General features: G+C 32.8%; 1 protein-coding gene across 1 annotated transcript in view; it reads left to right on the top strand.

Moving 5' to 3' along the window:
- The first annotated feature begins 7,875 nt into the window (after positions 1–7,875).
- Positions 7,876–15,524, top strand: part of LOC113400867 (toll-like receptor 6) — a 130,200-nt gene continuing 122,551 nt past the window's right edge. Inside the window, exon 1 of the mRNA XM_026640540.2 lies at positions 7,876–12,207. Coding sequence (XP_026496325.1) covers positions 8,336–12,190 — 3,855 coding nt within the window. The 5' untranslated portion in view covers positions 7,876–8,335 and the 3' untranslated portion in view covers positions 12,191–12,207. The remainder of the gene's footprint in view (positions 12,208–15,524) is intronic.

Below are 15,524 nucleotides of genomic sequence, written 5' to 3'. Positions count from 1 at the left end.
GATCTCAACCTTTTAGATTTAAAAATGAAATACAATTTTGAACACAAGCAACGTAATTTATTTAACTTCATTAAGAATACGAATATTTCAATTCAATTGATTTGTATAAAGATGTTTTTTTTAAGTTATGAAAATATTTATTCGATATTTAAATATCATATTTATGAATATTTCCGATTCGTTGAAAACATAAATCTTGCTTAACGTAGCCTTTATCATGGAGAAGTATCATTTGAGGAGTAAAATATAGATGAGATTTCTTTAACTGAATATCGATAAATCGTTAAGTGACTGAGAGAAATTCAATATATGGCGTTAAGGCAGCGATACCCGCTGTGACCAGTATAATTTGCTAGCACCAGCGTGGCGCGGGAAACCATGCAACGATTTTAGAGCTAACATACGACAGTAAGTTTTAACGCAAATTGTGTTTTCCTTTAAGTGAAAAATGTACAAAAATAAATATACTTCTTTTATTTTTGATGCGGACGAATAACTAATAACTTCTACATGACATCTTATAAATACTTTATTCATTATAGAAGCGTTACACATGCTTATTGAATGTCAAAAATCTATCACTGTTTCATAAACAAACAGCTCAGAAAAGCCGGCGAAAAAACAGAAAGATTTTGATTTACTTCTTATGTAATGTATTCGCTTAAAGACGCTTAAGGAATAAATTGTCAATGCAAAACCAAGCTTTGGATCACAGATGTTATATCCCCTGTGACTCTAATTACAACAATTAACTCACCCTTCAAACCGGAACGCAGCAATACAAAGTATTACTGATTAACGCTATAATAATTAGTGAGTGGGTAGCCATGTTTAACAGGTTTTCAAGTAACATAATTAATTACTATTGTGACCATGACTTCCTTAGCTTGGAAGGGTAAGTATGAAATTATATATTATGGTTTGGACAATTCCTGGTGAAATATTCTACCCCAAGATGAAACATATCATTTGTATCCCGTCAAAGTAATAATAATAAATAAAGTGTCGTCGAGACAGATATCAGACACCGTGGTCAATTTCATGGGCGATCAGCTGACTACGCAGGATATGTTGTAGTGCACAGGCGTGGGTGCAAACGTAAATTCTCTCGTTGATGGTAAATCCAACACCGCAAAGATTTTAGGCGCAGGGCCAACTGATTTACACGTATTCTGAGGCATACGACTATACACAAATACTAACTTCCAGACTCCAGGCTGCTACTAAGAAGGTTTCGACTGAAGAACCCAATAACCGTTTATCGGCCTGACCTGGGGTTTGAACCCCAGGATCTGGAGCCTCATAATATCTTGCCACTAGACCAACCAGGCAGTCGGATTGTAGTGATTTAGAATCAGCATAACTTTGTCAATGATATAAATCGGTTTCGTAAATATATGTCGACGATCGGCACCATTTAAAAATATAAAATACGTAATTACTTCTTTACTAAACGTATTTTATATTGTATATCTTTAATTTAGTAACTAAATATGCATTAACATCATGTATCATGTTATAGTTACCTATATATATATATATATATATATATATATGTGTATATACGGACAATAGGTATTAGTTGTCGCATCGCTCGCGTTTTAGGGGTTGGTCGTCAGGTATTAGGCATTTGTCCTTCTTTAGAATAAAATCTTACTTTAAACCAAATTTCATCAAATTCGATTCAGTGATTTGTCTGTGAAAGAGTGACAGACCAACAGACAGCGTTATTTTGGCATTTACAATATTACCTAGTATAGATTTTTAAATTTTCTGCTATTGGAATTATAACAAAGGCTGTTTAAGTTACAGCGTATAAAGTTGTTCCATTGCTGGTCAAACGCTTTATCTTCTCTTAAGAAGGTTTTCAAACTTATTTACTACACTGCTTCAATGAAACTCGTGTGGTGGAGACACAGACATGTCTTAGAATGTCACAAGACACATACAGACATCCTCAAGATCTTTTCCTTTATCGCCATCTAAGAAATTAAACACACGAAAATTCAATCGTTGCCACGATTTAAATTCACCGTATTTTACTAAAACAAAAATACCAAAAGTATTTTCAAATAAAAAACACAAACATACATAAAATTATTTAACAAATTCGATAAAAAATTATAAACATTTTAAAAAGTAATAAAAAATAAAATATCGTCGCTCCTGTTTCCATCACAAATTCCCACCTATCGTTGACATTCGTTTCATCACAAAACGTTAAAAAAAAATACATATAAAAACAGCCTCATAATTGGCACAAAAGATGGCATATCGCAAAAAAAAAAACATCGGCCAAACCGCTTTATCTTTTTCGAGATTATTATTTTTGTTTTTCATTTTTTCTTTGCAACCTCGCTGTGAGCGGCTTATTTTTTATCTGTTTCATAGTTTCGTTTCGAAAACTCGAACGAGAAACGAATGGAGATGCTCTGTGGAGATATTTATGTGCCGAGACAATTTAAATTTAAAAAGCAATATTTGTGTATCCTATATATTAATACTTCCTACTATGAGTCATTACGACAGTTTATAACTAAAGAACTCATTGTAGTCGTACTGTTCTGAATATATATTTTTATTTATAACAAGAAAAAAAAAACGAATTTTGTTTTCCTCTTACTTAATGAAATAATATAAAACTTTTATTAAAATAACGACTCTACACACTATCCGATACATTTTTTACCGGACCTTTTTTAAATTATGAACAGCGCCAATAGTGATAATGTTTGCTACCTGAGCGTGGGTGCCTCTAAACATCGCTAGTGAAATATTGCGGGCCAACCCTTGTCACACAGTCACTTTATGAAAGAGATAGGATATAAAGAATAACATATGAGTAAACGAGATGTAAACTGTCTGCGAAAGAATGAACAATCATTAATTGCTTTTGATTGCATTTCAAGGATATTAATTTAGTGTATCTGTCAAGATTCATATTTTCTGATTTCGTACGGTGTCGTATAAGATATATGGTTTTATATTGAATGGATTGTTTACATAACTCTGGTTTGAGTCATTGTATGTTACGGATAGAAACGGTGGCTGTGACTGTCAACACATTTATTTAAGAAGGAAGTATTCGTCGGTTCCGACCGTATTTCCTGGGGAAGTTTGATTTTTAAGGAAAATTTATTACTTTCGTAATATTTTTTTGGTATAACTAAAGAACTGCCGTGTCTTTGATAAAGCTGAAAAAAAATGTCAAAGAAATAAAATGAGCTACGTATTTTTTTTTTATATTGAAGAATAAAAAATACAAATACATTTGAAAAGAGACTGACATAAGATATAAAAATATCATAACAAAAATAGATATTTTAGACGAGATATTAAATTAATTATTATTAATAGTTTAATTGCGTTCTCACAACGCCCTGCCTATGCAACCCGGCTGTGTGGGATATCAGTGGCATATAGCGTCAAAAGCATTGTTTTAAGCTCAAGTAAATACGATCTCTAGGTACATACATGTGCTACAGATAATATTAAAGTATAAAATAAAATTATATAAAGTATATAATACTTTATTATTATTTAACGCTTTCCATTTTATGAGACTCTATATTTATTCGTCTAAATTAAAGTGACAAGAGGTCCATCGGCACTTAAAATACAAAATTTTTTGTCATCTTCTCTGATCTAATTCGAGAATCTAACGTTCTTGACATTTCTTGATAAAACATTTAGATAAAACTATACAAATCCTCGCCTCGTCCATCACATGTAAATGTATATGGTGTTGTTGATTTGCAAAGATTTTATTTGATTTGATTTGAGTCGATCACGAGAATGGTGATGATATTTATGGTAATGCTAATTTAAAATACCGTTTTTAATGTTCGCATTATATTTTTTATAGAGGTATAATGTCCTCTTAAAATCGCCGGTTTTATATATTTTACTAGTTTTTTTTTAAATTTTTTTTTAATATGATATCGGTAGGCGTACGAGCAAATGGGCCAACTGATTGTAAGTGGTCACCAGCGCCCATAGACTATGGCACTGTGCCACTTATGCGCCACCAACCTTGGGAACTAAGATGTTATGTTCAAGTTCAAGCTTACTTCATACCAAAATCATCATTTAATTCGGTTCAGTAACGGTAACAGACTGTCAGACAGAGTTACTTTCGTATTTATAATATTCGTATAGATTGATAACAGTCATTATTGATAAAGATTTTGGGCGCTAGAACTAAAGCAATAACACCACAAATAAGAAGCACGTATAGAATAATTATTAGCTTTGTAATATATTAAACCTCTTCCTCCTAAAAAGGAGAAGGTACATTAGCCCAGCAGTTGGATATTTACGAGCTGTTTTATATAAAGATATTTTATTTAAAGATATTAAAAGTAACTTTACCAGAATAAGATAGACTTGACAATTAAAAATTGAACCCACGTTCTGTATTAGACTAACAGAACTATGTATTTTAAATTCTGGAAAAGTGTAACTACTGTTCTTTGCCGGTTCGCCTCGGCAGAATCTACATTCGGAACCGGTGATAGTTTCACTTGATATAGTCTTGTAAAATGACGATTCAAAAGTTCTAGTAAAAACCTACTTTTTAATTTTAATGAAAAATAAAATATATTTGATTATTATTATGAGACAGCCCAATCTCTAGGACACGTTTATCTTAACCGAAAACTTCAAACCAGGCCAGGCACCACAGAATTTCCATCTACGTAATTAGCGTCAAATTATCTTGTGTTTCGTGTTATTAATTTGGTTTGTTAATCAATTTATATCTATCACTGTGTGGTTTTGAAATTATCTATAATTATAATTAATTCAAGCAAATTCTGATTGGACAAAATATTATAAATCAGTGTACAAATATGCCGAAATAATTTGAACGGTCCGTCATAATCACGACAGGCCAATGATCAATTGTTTACAGTGATTAAAAGTTGATAGTCACAAATTGCCTTAATGTTATTTTCGTCCTACGCAGAGTCCGATACATATTGACTAACAAAACTCTAATATATTATATAAGGGTGACAATACACAGATCGAGCGATGCTATCTAAAGCGTAGATTTTATTAGTTTGCTATCACTTAATATATATTTCTTAATATACTAAGAAACTGATCACTGAGTTATGTTTCTTATTATATGATATTCAGAAGCCCTTTTATGTAATATTCTATTTTTAAGTTATAATATTTTTACAATGAAAAGATTAAAATTTTCCTTACATTTTCAATCTGCCCTATTTACTACTTAAATTTCATTCGTTCAAATCGTTCAGCTTCTCACCCAAACTAACCATTATTAAAAATGTATAATTATACAATAGCAAGCTATTCTATATAGCAATTGCTATTCGCACAATTTTTCATCCAGCCAACATAGCAACTATAAGAACACACAATACGAATATGTATTACATTATGAAAACTACGTAAATACAAATTTTGTAAATAAAATTACTAAAACTACACCGAATTAATCGAAATAACATAATAAACAATCTTTATGATTTAACAATTACAACCTAAAATACTAAAAGTATTTCAATCGAAATACTTTTGGCTACCCAGAAAAATATTAATAAAATAAATTACTCATAGTGATAAAAAAAATCAACTATCTCCCATAGCTGCAAATGGACCCAAATCTTAAAACATGATTGATCATTTCGGAAAGTGACGGAATGTGAATACTCCAGCGTAAACTTCAACGCGGCTGTGTTTTTTCAAACAACAAAGTACAGCATGTGTTATCCAAAACATAAATTATATAATATATTACGTCATCGAATGTTTTATTCCTTTAATTATTATGAATAATGTATGTTATGTGACATGTACATGTGTTATAATCATCATTTCCCTTACATAATGTGTTTTTTTTACATAAATCATTAGTACTGTTCTGTAATAAATAGCTTTGTACCTCATTCGTAAATATTAATAGATTTTGATATTTATTATTATTAATTATCAATATCCCTTTTTTAACATATAATTAATTAAACCACATAGATATTAACAAAGTATAGCGATTTGTAAGTTATTATATTTATGCTAGTTGGAACTAATTATCATATTCCAATAAGATATCGACAAAGAAATATTTGCAATTTATATTATTATATAAATCACGTCAAAGGAACTATACTTCTCAGAATGTTTATAATATATTAAATATCATTTGGAAAGCTATATATCAATGGAAATTAAACAAAAATAATAATATATCAATTAATGCCATTTTTCGTTTTTATTTATTATCCAGACTTACAGTTTTTGTCAAAAAGTCTTGGCTATAAGTTTATTGCGTTGGTCAGAATCAATTGCTCTTTTGTCACAAGGTATGACTCGACGTTTTGTCCAACTCACCGTCTATTTAACTAACTCATTGATCTAACCGCTAGCTTATAAGCATAAGACACGGAGTTTCAACCCCAGAGTGCTCGAAGTAGACAATGTTTCAACTTAACATACATTTATATGCTTTAAAAAGGACGTAAATTAGCTGGATCTGCTTTGGAACTCTTCCCGATCATGTCCAAATTTCTAATTCCATGAAATCATAAGAATGAACAAACATAGAGTACACTTTTGTCACTTATAGTCCTGCGCAGTTGAATATTCTCCCGCGACGATCGTCTAAGACGTAACCTATTCTTAAGCTGTTATGCCTAATTGCATTTTTGTATTCAAAAATTTGTTTTCGATTCCAAAAACTAAGGATTTTTGAAGTTTCGACTCTCTTTGTAATTTAATTTCATTTAAAAGTTAATAATCTTAAACTCCTGAAGCATAAACGTCAGTTGAGTAAAAGAATAACAGCGATGCCGTTGAGACGTCTATCTTTTTATAGTCAACTTAACTAAAAGGATTAAAATGATATCTTCCGTCGTCTAACAGCCAGTGTGGTCCACGGAGCGTGAACAGAACTCTTTTGTTACCTTAAGCTCTTAATACTTTTATACCATAGTTGCTTTTTAATTTTTGCCATTCGAAGTGTAGAAGGGTTGGTTTTGAATCTGATTCTTCTTAAAGGATACCTTTTGTTACTTTCACGGATTTATTCACCTGGTGTTAAATTCGTTTTTTTATTTATAAAAGTTAATGGAAGTAAAAAAGGTCTTAACAATATTATTTTTTTATCTCGTTAAAATTTTTCTTTCAAATCTAAGCGGTTTAATTTTTTTCTTACTTAAGCTTTGGTATATTTTAGTAAAAAGGACCGCCAGATAAGCTAGTTTCATTTTTTGGTTTTTACTTTAATAAAAATATAAATTAAAAATAATTGTGAAATCGTTGACTGTGTTTGTATATTTATGAAAATTTTAATTTATGGTAAGTGATGGTAAGTGGACGCCACCGCCCATAGACATGGCACTGTAAAATATATTAACCATCCCTTCCATCACTAATGCGGCACCAACCTTGTAAACTATGATGTTATGTCTCTTGTGCTGTATTTATACTTCCTTACTCACCAATCAAATCAATACCCTATTATTGCTGTTTGGCGGTAGAATATGTTATAAGTATAAAACTCCAGAAGGTTATGCATAAAGCTCTACCTCCAAGTAAATCCACTGAGGGCTGTAAAATATAATTATTTTAGTATAATACAAAAACTATAAATATCAAAATAATTATCACCACTAAGACAGACTTATTCTGAAATAAACAAAAATATGACTTATTTCCCTAAGCAGCTGATACCTACGTTCATTCAAAGACCGCGGTCGAGATACGCACAGCCGATCTCTTAAAGCTCTGTAAAAAATAATTTATTGTAATAAGTCGTCGTGAGCATTCGCCACCGCTCGGCTCATCACAGCCCGCACCCCGCACCCTTCCGCTGAACGTATATTCTACGCGACTGCAATGCCTCTACTCACATTTAGTTGACTCTACGCAGCGTCGAGGCACGGTCGCGTCGCTCGATGCTTCACTCGCACGAACGTTTCAGTGAAATACGATTATAAATACGCGTTTCGATTATAAGTTATCGGATTAAAAGGACTAAATTTACTCCTTACGTTTATATAATACAATTTCGTCGTACTAATTAAATTTAAGTATGAATTTATCAACGAACTTTGTTATATAGTGGACAGTGTGATTTTTTGTTTATGTTATCAAAACTATAATTTGTGAATGAAAAACTATAACCATGTGCATTATATTATTAAGAAGGACTGTTCGCTGAATTAACATCGAAATTGATTTATAAATTGATGGATTCTTTACATCCGGCGAGGGGTCGCATCATACGCATGCCGACGGAAAAAACATGACACTGAGCCATACGCGCTTTGTTTTTCTTCTTCCTTGATAGTTATTTTCCTCAAAAATGGCTCTTCAGCAATCTTCCTCAAGAAATACAATTTTCGGTCAGATAATATTTTGGATTTTAATTGGACTTAATGTGGCCGATCAGAGTTCATTACCATTAAAATATGAAGCTCCCGATGATTGTCAGTGGTGGCTACGAGGACCAAACGATGCTCATGAGGTTTCACTCACGTGTAAGCTACGTACAATAAACAGTGAATTTGATACAACAAACTTTAGTGTCATACCATCTGAACATACAACTTCCTTGCGAATAGAGTGTAATGAAGAAATGATGTATAAAAGTTCATTAGATGACCGTAGTTTCGCGCATTTGGTCAAACTACGTGAACTTGTTTTGGATAACTGTAAAATTGGAAGATGGCCGCCTGGCGTACTCTCCGGACTGAGAGACCTCCGAAATTTAACGATAAGAACTAAAAACACCGAATGGGCCGCTATGAGTTTAGAGATCGCATCAGAAAGCTTTACGGCTGTTCGTCAGTTGGAAAAGTTAGACTTGAGTTTCAACAACATTTGGTCGTTTCCTGAAAACTTGTTTTGCCCCTTAACAAATTTAGTGTATCTAAACGTATCATCTAATAGACTTCAGGATGTGAGTGATTTGGGATTCAGAGAGAGAGCAATGCATCAAGCACTCATTAGTGAACATGAGGGACCGTCACCTTCGTCATCTTCATTGCCACATTCGTCATGTTCCTTGGACATTGAAGTTTTAGATGCATCGAGCAATCATTTTGTTTTAATGCCCGAAAATGGTTTTATGGCTTTGAGACGGCTTAAAGAACTTCATATTCACGATAATGAGATATCTATGGTTGCTGATAAAGCATTATCAGGTTTGAAACAATTGCAAATTATCGACCTTTCGAATAATAAAATTGTTGCACTTCCGCAAGATTTATTTAGAGATAGTCGACCAGTGATTAAAGAAATATATTTACAGAATAATTCAATCAGTGTTCTTTCACCGAGTCTTTTCGCTAACTTAGACCAATTGTTAGCTTTAGACTTATCTAACAATCATTTAACGAGTACTTGGATCAATGAGAATACATTTACTGGTCTTATAAGAATGGTACTTTTAAATTTATCAAACAATAGATTGACGAAACTCGATCCTAGAATATTTAAAGATCTCTATACACTTCAAATATTAAACGTGCAACACAATATGTTGGAATCAATCGCCGCTGACACATTTGCACCAATGAATAATTTGCATACACTTATACTGTCATATAATAAAATATCTCACATCGATGCCTATGCCTTAAACGGCCTATACGTGCTATCTCTGTTGTCTATAGATAACAATCATCTTGAAGAACTTCACCCTGAGGCATTTCGGAATACTTCCTCCTTACAGGATTTGAATTTAAATGGAAATCGCTTAAAGAAAGTGCCTATAGCGCTACGAAATATGCGCTTACTAAGAACACTTGATCTTGGTGAAAATCATATAACTTCATTGGAGGAGCCCGGCTTTGTAGGCTTACATAATGTATATGGATTACGTCTTATTGGTAATAAAATTGAAAATATAAGCAAAGATGTATTTTCCGACTTACCTTCTCTACAGATTTTAAATCTTGCCAGAAATAAACTCAAACATATTAACATAAACGCTTTTGAAACTTTATCTAACTTACAAGCAGTTAGACTAGATGCCAACCAGCTTACAGATATTCAAGGCCTCTTTGTAAATATACCTTCTTTGTTGTGGCTAAACGTGTCAGATAACCAAATACAATGGTTTGATTACGCTGTAATTCCTACGGCTCTCCAGTGGTTAGACGTCCATAGCAACAACATCAAAGAATTAAGCAATAACTATCGCTTAGATAAAGAACTACGTCTGCAGACGTTAGATGCAAGCTTCAATAAAATGACAAAAATAACCACATTTTCTATTCCTAGCAGTATCGAGCTTCTCTTTTTAAATGATAATCAAATTACGCAAGTTGAAGCCCAAACTTTTGTGGGAAAAACCAATTTAACGCGAGTCGATTTGTATGCAAATCAGATAACTAGCATGGATCTCAACGCTCTTCGTTTGACTCCGGTTGATCCGGGTAGGCCTCTGCCCGAATTTTATATCGGTGGAAACCCTTTTCAATGCGACTGTACAATGGAGTGGCTACAACGTATTAATAAACTCGATCATCTAAGACAACACCCACGTGTAATGGACCTGGAAAGCATTTATTGCAAGTTATTATATAATCGTGAAAGAACTTACATTCCGCTCATTGAAGCGGAATCATCCCAGTTTTTGTGTACGTATAAAACACACTGTTTTACATTGTGCCATTGTTGTGATTTTGACGCGTGTGATTGTGAAATGACCTGTCCGTCGAACTGTACGTGTTATCACGACCAACCGTGGTCGGCGAATATTGTGGACTGTTCCGCCGCTGGTTACGCGGAAATACCTAACACTATACCTATGGACGCTACTGAACTATATTTAGACGGTAACAATTTTGGTGGATTGACGAGTCATGCTTTTATAGGACGTAAAAATTTAAAAATTTTATACGCGAACAATTCGAATATCGATGCTCTGTACAACAATACATTTAGTGGACTAAAACGTTTAACTGTGTTACATTTGGAAAAGAACAATATAAAAGAGTTATTAGGCTTTGAATTATCCCCTCTGGAAAATTTGCGTGAGTTACATCTACAAGACAATAAAATACATTATATCGACAATCGAACATTTATGGAGTTGAGGCATTTAGAGGTATTGCGCTTGGAAGGGAATAACATTTATACTTTTGCCGTGTGGCAATTCACGATGAATCCATATTTAGTAGAGATAAGTCTCTCTCGCAATCCGTGGACCTGTGATTGTCAATACATGCTAAAATTCCGAAGCTGGTTTAAAAATAATCTAGGCAAGGTGGAAGACTCAGATAAAATAACGTGTATTTTTGACAATGTTACAAACGCAATCGGTCCTCATATGGCCGACTTTAATTCCACAATTTGCACGACCCATGTTGGTGGAAGTTCGTCAATTATTGAGAATCAAGTTATAAATGATTATCTCCCATTATTACTGATATCACTTTTTGTATTTATAATAAGTTCTGCCCTGATTTGTGGAATATTTTGTTGGAGACGAGAATTAAGAGTATGGGTATACTATCACTGCGGATTCAGAATGTGCTATAAAAATACAGCTTTCGACGATGAAGCCGACAAAGATAGACTATTTGACGCCTACATTAGTTACAGTGTGAAAGACGAAGCCTTCGTCGCTCAGATGTTAGCGCCCGGTCTGGAATCACAAGACCCGAGTTTCCGGCTTTGCCTACATTACCGAGATTTTAACGCCTCTGCCTACGTAGCGGACACGATTATAGAGGCCGTTGAATCGTCGAAGAGAACTATTATAGTTCTTTCTAAGAATTTTATAAATAACGAATGGTGTCGATTTGAATTTAAAACTGCACTACACGAAGTATTAAAAGAGAGACGAAGAAGACTGATAATAATACTGTTAGGTGAACTTCCAAACAGAGACATCGATCCCGAGTTGAGGTTGTGTTTAAAAGCGAATACGTGTATTGAGTGGGGTGATAGACAGTTTTGGCAAAAATTAAGGTTTGCAATGCCGGACTTGAGGAAGTGTCAATATCACCGATCGACGGTGAATATTTACGCGTCAGTGTCACCGGTGGGGGCCGGTCGGGCGCCGGCGCCGCCCCCTCCGCCACCACCCGGCAAGCTGCCGCCCTTGCTGGCCGACGGTCTCGCCGACAGGCTAGCTGTGCCGGCTGGCGTGCACGTTCGCGACCCACATCCCCACCGCATGCCACCGCACGCTCAACTTTGGGCGTAGCGTATGCTTCAACGCAGGTAAATTACAATCTGCGACGCTTAAACGTATTTAGTCCAATAAAGTGATAATTGTATTAAGTTGTTCCATATTTGTATTTATTATGTAATATATAGGTTCTGGCAATAAATTTGCATTTATCTGTACATTTTGAAACTAGTTTTAAATTAATTTATGGATTCAATTCCTAATTTCTGCGATAGTAATTTATATATAGGATAGGACTATTGGAATTGGTTGGTTGTTGACAACCTAATTACATACTAGAACATAAATATTATATAGATTGCTTAAATTATATAATGCCAAAGTTATAAACTTATAAGCATAATGTACAAAATATATTGCATTTACATTATAGTCCGTTAAATAAAAAAAACTATAATTATAAGATTATGTAAATAGATATAATTTTTGTTTTTGTATATATTTGTAAATACAAAAGAAATTATCGAACAACAAGTGAAATATACACATTTCAAATTTTTATTTGCTTTTGTTTTATTTATTTCATCGTCGTTTTACTTTTTTTTTTAATTTACACACACATATACACACATGTACTATAATTATTCACTACATAAGAATAATTAGCGTTTATTTAAACAAAATGTTTTTAATTTAAAACAAGAAATATGCAGTCAAATATAACCCTAAAAAGCATTAAGAATAATGTTTTAAATAAAATAATTATTTGTACGATTAATAGCGAAACAACTAGTTCACTTTTGACTAACATTCACCACAAAACTTTGCTGAGCAAACTAAAGACTGCAAGTTAAGTCGATACAGGAAAGTGGCTATTACGGTGACAAATTTAGTTACTCTAAACAACTTACGTAGGATCGCCTCCACGATAGTTGGTAGTACTATTTCTTAAAACTAATTTCGACTTAATCTCTGCTCTTAATAAAAATAAATCAATCCTTCTTTTATAATACAATAATATTACTTTTGTAATTTAACCTACTCGATATACATATAACTATTTATTCTTAATAAGCAAACAATTATTATATTTTTTTAACAATTGTTTGGTTAAGTCTTAAATATATAAATACTTTTTTAAATGCACTAAATAATTAACTATTTGCGTTACTCCAATGCGTGTGAATATTAATACCAAGTATTTAATTTCCGTGTCAATTCATAAAAACAAAGAAATATCAAAAATCGTCAAAGCCGTTCCTAATTATGTACTTGTTAATACTGTTACAAAAGTGACTCATACAAGTCTTGAGCCTACGTCATATAGTTCTTAATATCTGACCACAGCAACCTACTTCAAGCAATGAATGGGGCATTATCTCAGTTTGAACGAATCAAAACGAAATCAACATCGGTTACTTTTGACGTCCACACCCTTATCAAAACGACAGTCGACGGTTCAGTGTAGAAATAATGGGCAAACTTGTTTTTATGAGCCCAAATCGAGAATGGGACGATCTGTCGTGTGATTTTATCAGATAGCTATATATCTGTGCCTCTCACATGAATAAAACGAGATATACCGTAGAGATTAGACACGTTTGTGGTCGATTAAAATTGTTTAAAATCGTCCGTTTCAATAGGAGCCATTCTGCCATTATGTTATTTTGTTTTTATAGATTCTATTATTTTATTTAGCATTACTGAAACCTTCAAACATATTAAAATAAATTGCTAATTTCAGAACTATTTTAAGCAGACCTGACCTTTCGTTCGTGTTAATATAATATCTACGGTACTAAATATATGATACCGATACTGCTCTTCTTTACATATTGAACATTAAGCATATAATAATGTACAAAAACGATATACAATATATAACAAGAACTATACAGTTCCATATGTCTAAACATAAAAAACAAAGCAATGCTCCGAAACTCATCTAGGTAGTATTTCAATCAACATGCAAGTTGAACATTTTATACTAAATAAAGATATTTACTAAATTTAGTGACAGAAAATGCTACGTAATGTGTTCTCATTAGCCTTATCTAGGTTAGAAACCAGAACCCCGAGATCTACGCTAACCAGTAAAATAAGCAGTCATTATTAAAATTATTTCAAAAGATACCATAAGGTTTAAATTAAATATTGTAACGTGAGAATTCAATAGTGCTTACGAAAGCCTACTTCAATAAATAATATTTTTATTTTAAGATAAACAGAGCAGGTATCTATAATATTAAATCATAATTACACCAAGTTTCATTATCGACGATTCATCTTCTCTAATTCGGACAAACTCGGGGCGAAAAATTTACCATTCTGCTATCACCAGTGCAATCAATAAAAGGACGTGATATGTTTATAATATTTGTTTGGTTTTTGCACTCAAAAGTGCAACCGGAACATAGACATAATTTGGAATAAGAGACGAATATCTACATCGTTTGTTCGCTTCAGCTTTGACTGCGGTAGCGCGATATGAGACAGAGCTCATGAAGTAATGTGTCAACGCAAATAAAATCATAGATGTAATAATTTCTGCTATCCTTTCTTCGTTTAAATAATATGATAATTACTCTTATAAGATAAACCTTAATTAATACATTTATTTTAGCACATTATATAAATTTAACATTAATCCGTGACAACGACTCAATCACATAAATTATGGTAATTAAACAAAAGTTGCTCGCATGTTATTAATTAGCAATACAAATAGATACATTTAGTTTCGAATTATAATTATTTGACACTGATTTTTAAATATAAACATATTAAAAATACGTTTTATTAATCGCTTGGAAAGTTAAATCTCCAAACATAAAAATAATTTCTTAGGTCTTTTTATTTATACAAAATATGTACTACTAATTCACAGCCTGTAAATGCCCCACTGCTGGGCTAAAGCCTCCTTTGCCTTTGAGGCAAAGCGGTGCAATCTTCAATGCGGTTTGGTGTATACAAATACGGCAGAACTTCAGTGAAATTGGGCACATGCAGGTTTCCTAACTGAGGTTTTTTATTTAATCTTCAATTATGAATTTTAAACAAAAAATAAGCATATAATGATTCAATGGGTCTTGTCTTGGGTTTGAACGCGCAATCATTGATTACGATGCATAGCTAACCACTGGGACATCTCCTTTTTTACATAATAGCATCTTACAACGCAACTGATCTATTCAATTCTAAAATGTAACGAAGGCCAATAACAATAACGTTACACAATTATAACGATAATGATACCGCACATACACGAAACGTACGCCCAAAATATAAAAATACAAACGGGAGCAAACAGTGGAAATGTTAATCTCTTTAACTTAAATGTAAATAAGAATTCATTAGTTTACTTAAGTCGGCGATTTTTACAAAAGAGCCATCTGCCGGAAAATACCAT

Source organism: Vanessa tameamea, chromosome 11 (genome assembly GCF_037043105.1).
Source record: "Vanessa tameamea isolate UH-Manoa-2023 chromosome 11, ilVanTame1 primary haplotype, whole genome shotgun sequence".
NCBI lineage: Eukaryota > Metazoa > Arthropoda > Insecta > Lepidoptera > Nymphalidae > Vanessa > Vanessa tameamea.
Note: the sequence above shows the minus strand (reverse complement) of the source record. Positions and strands in the feature narration are given on the sequence as shown.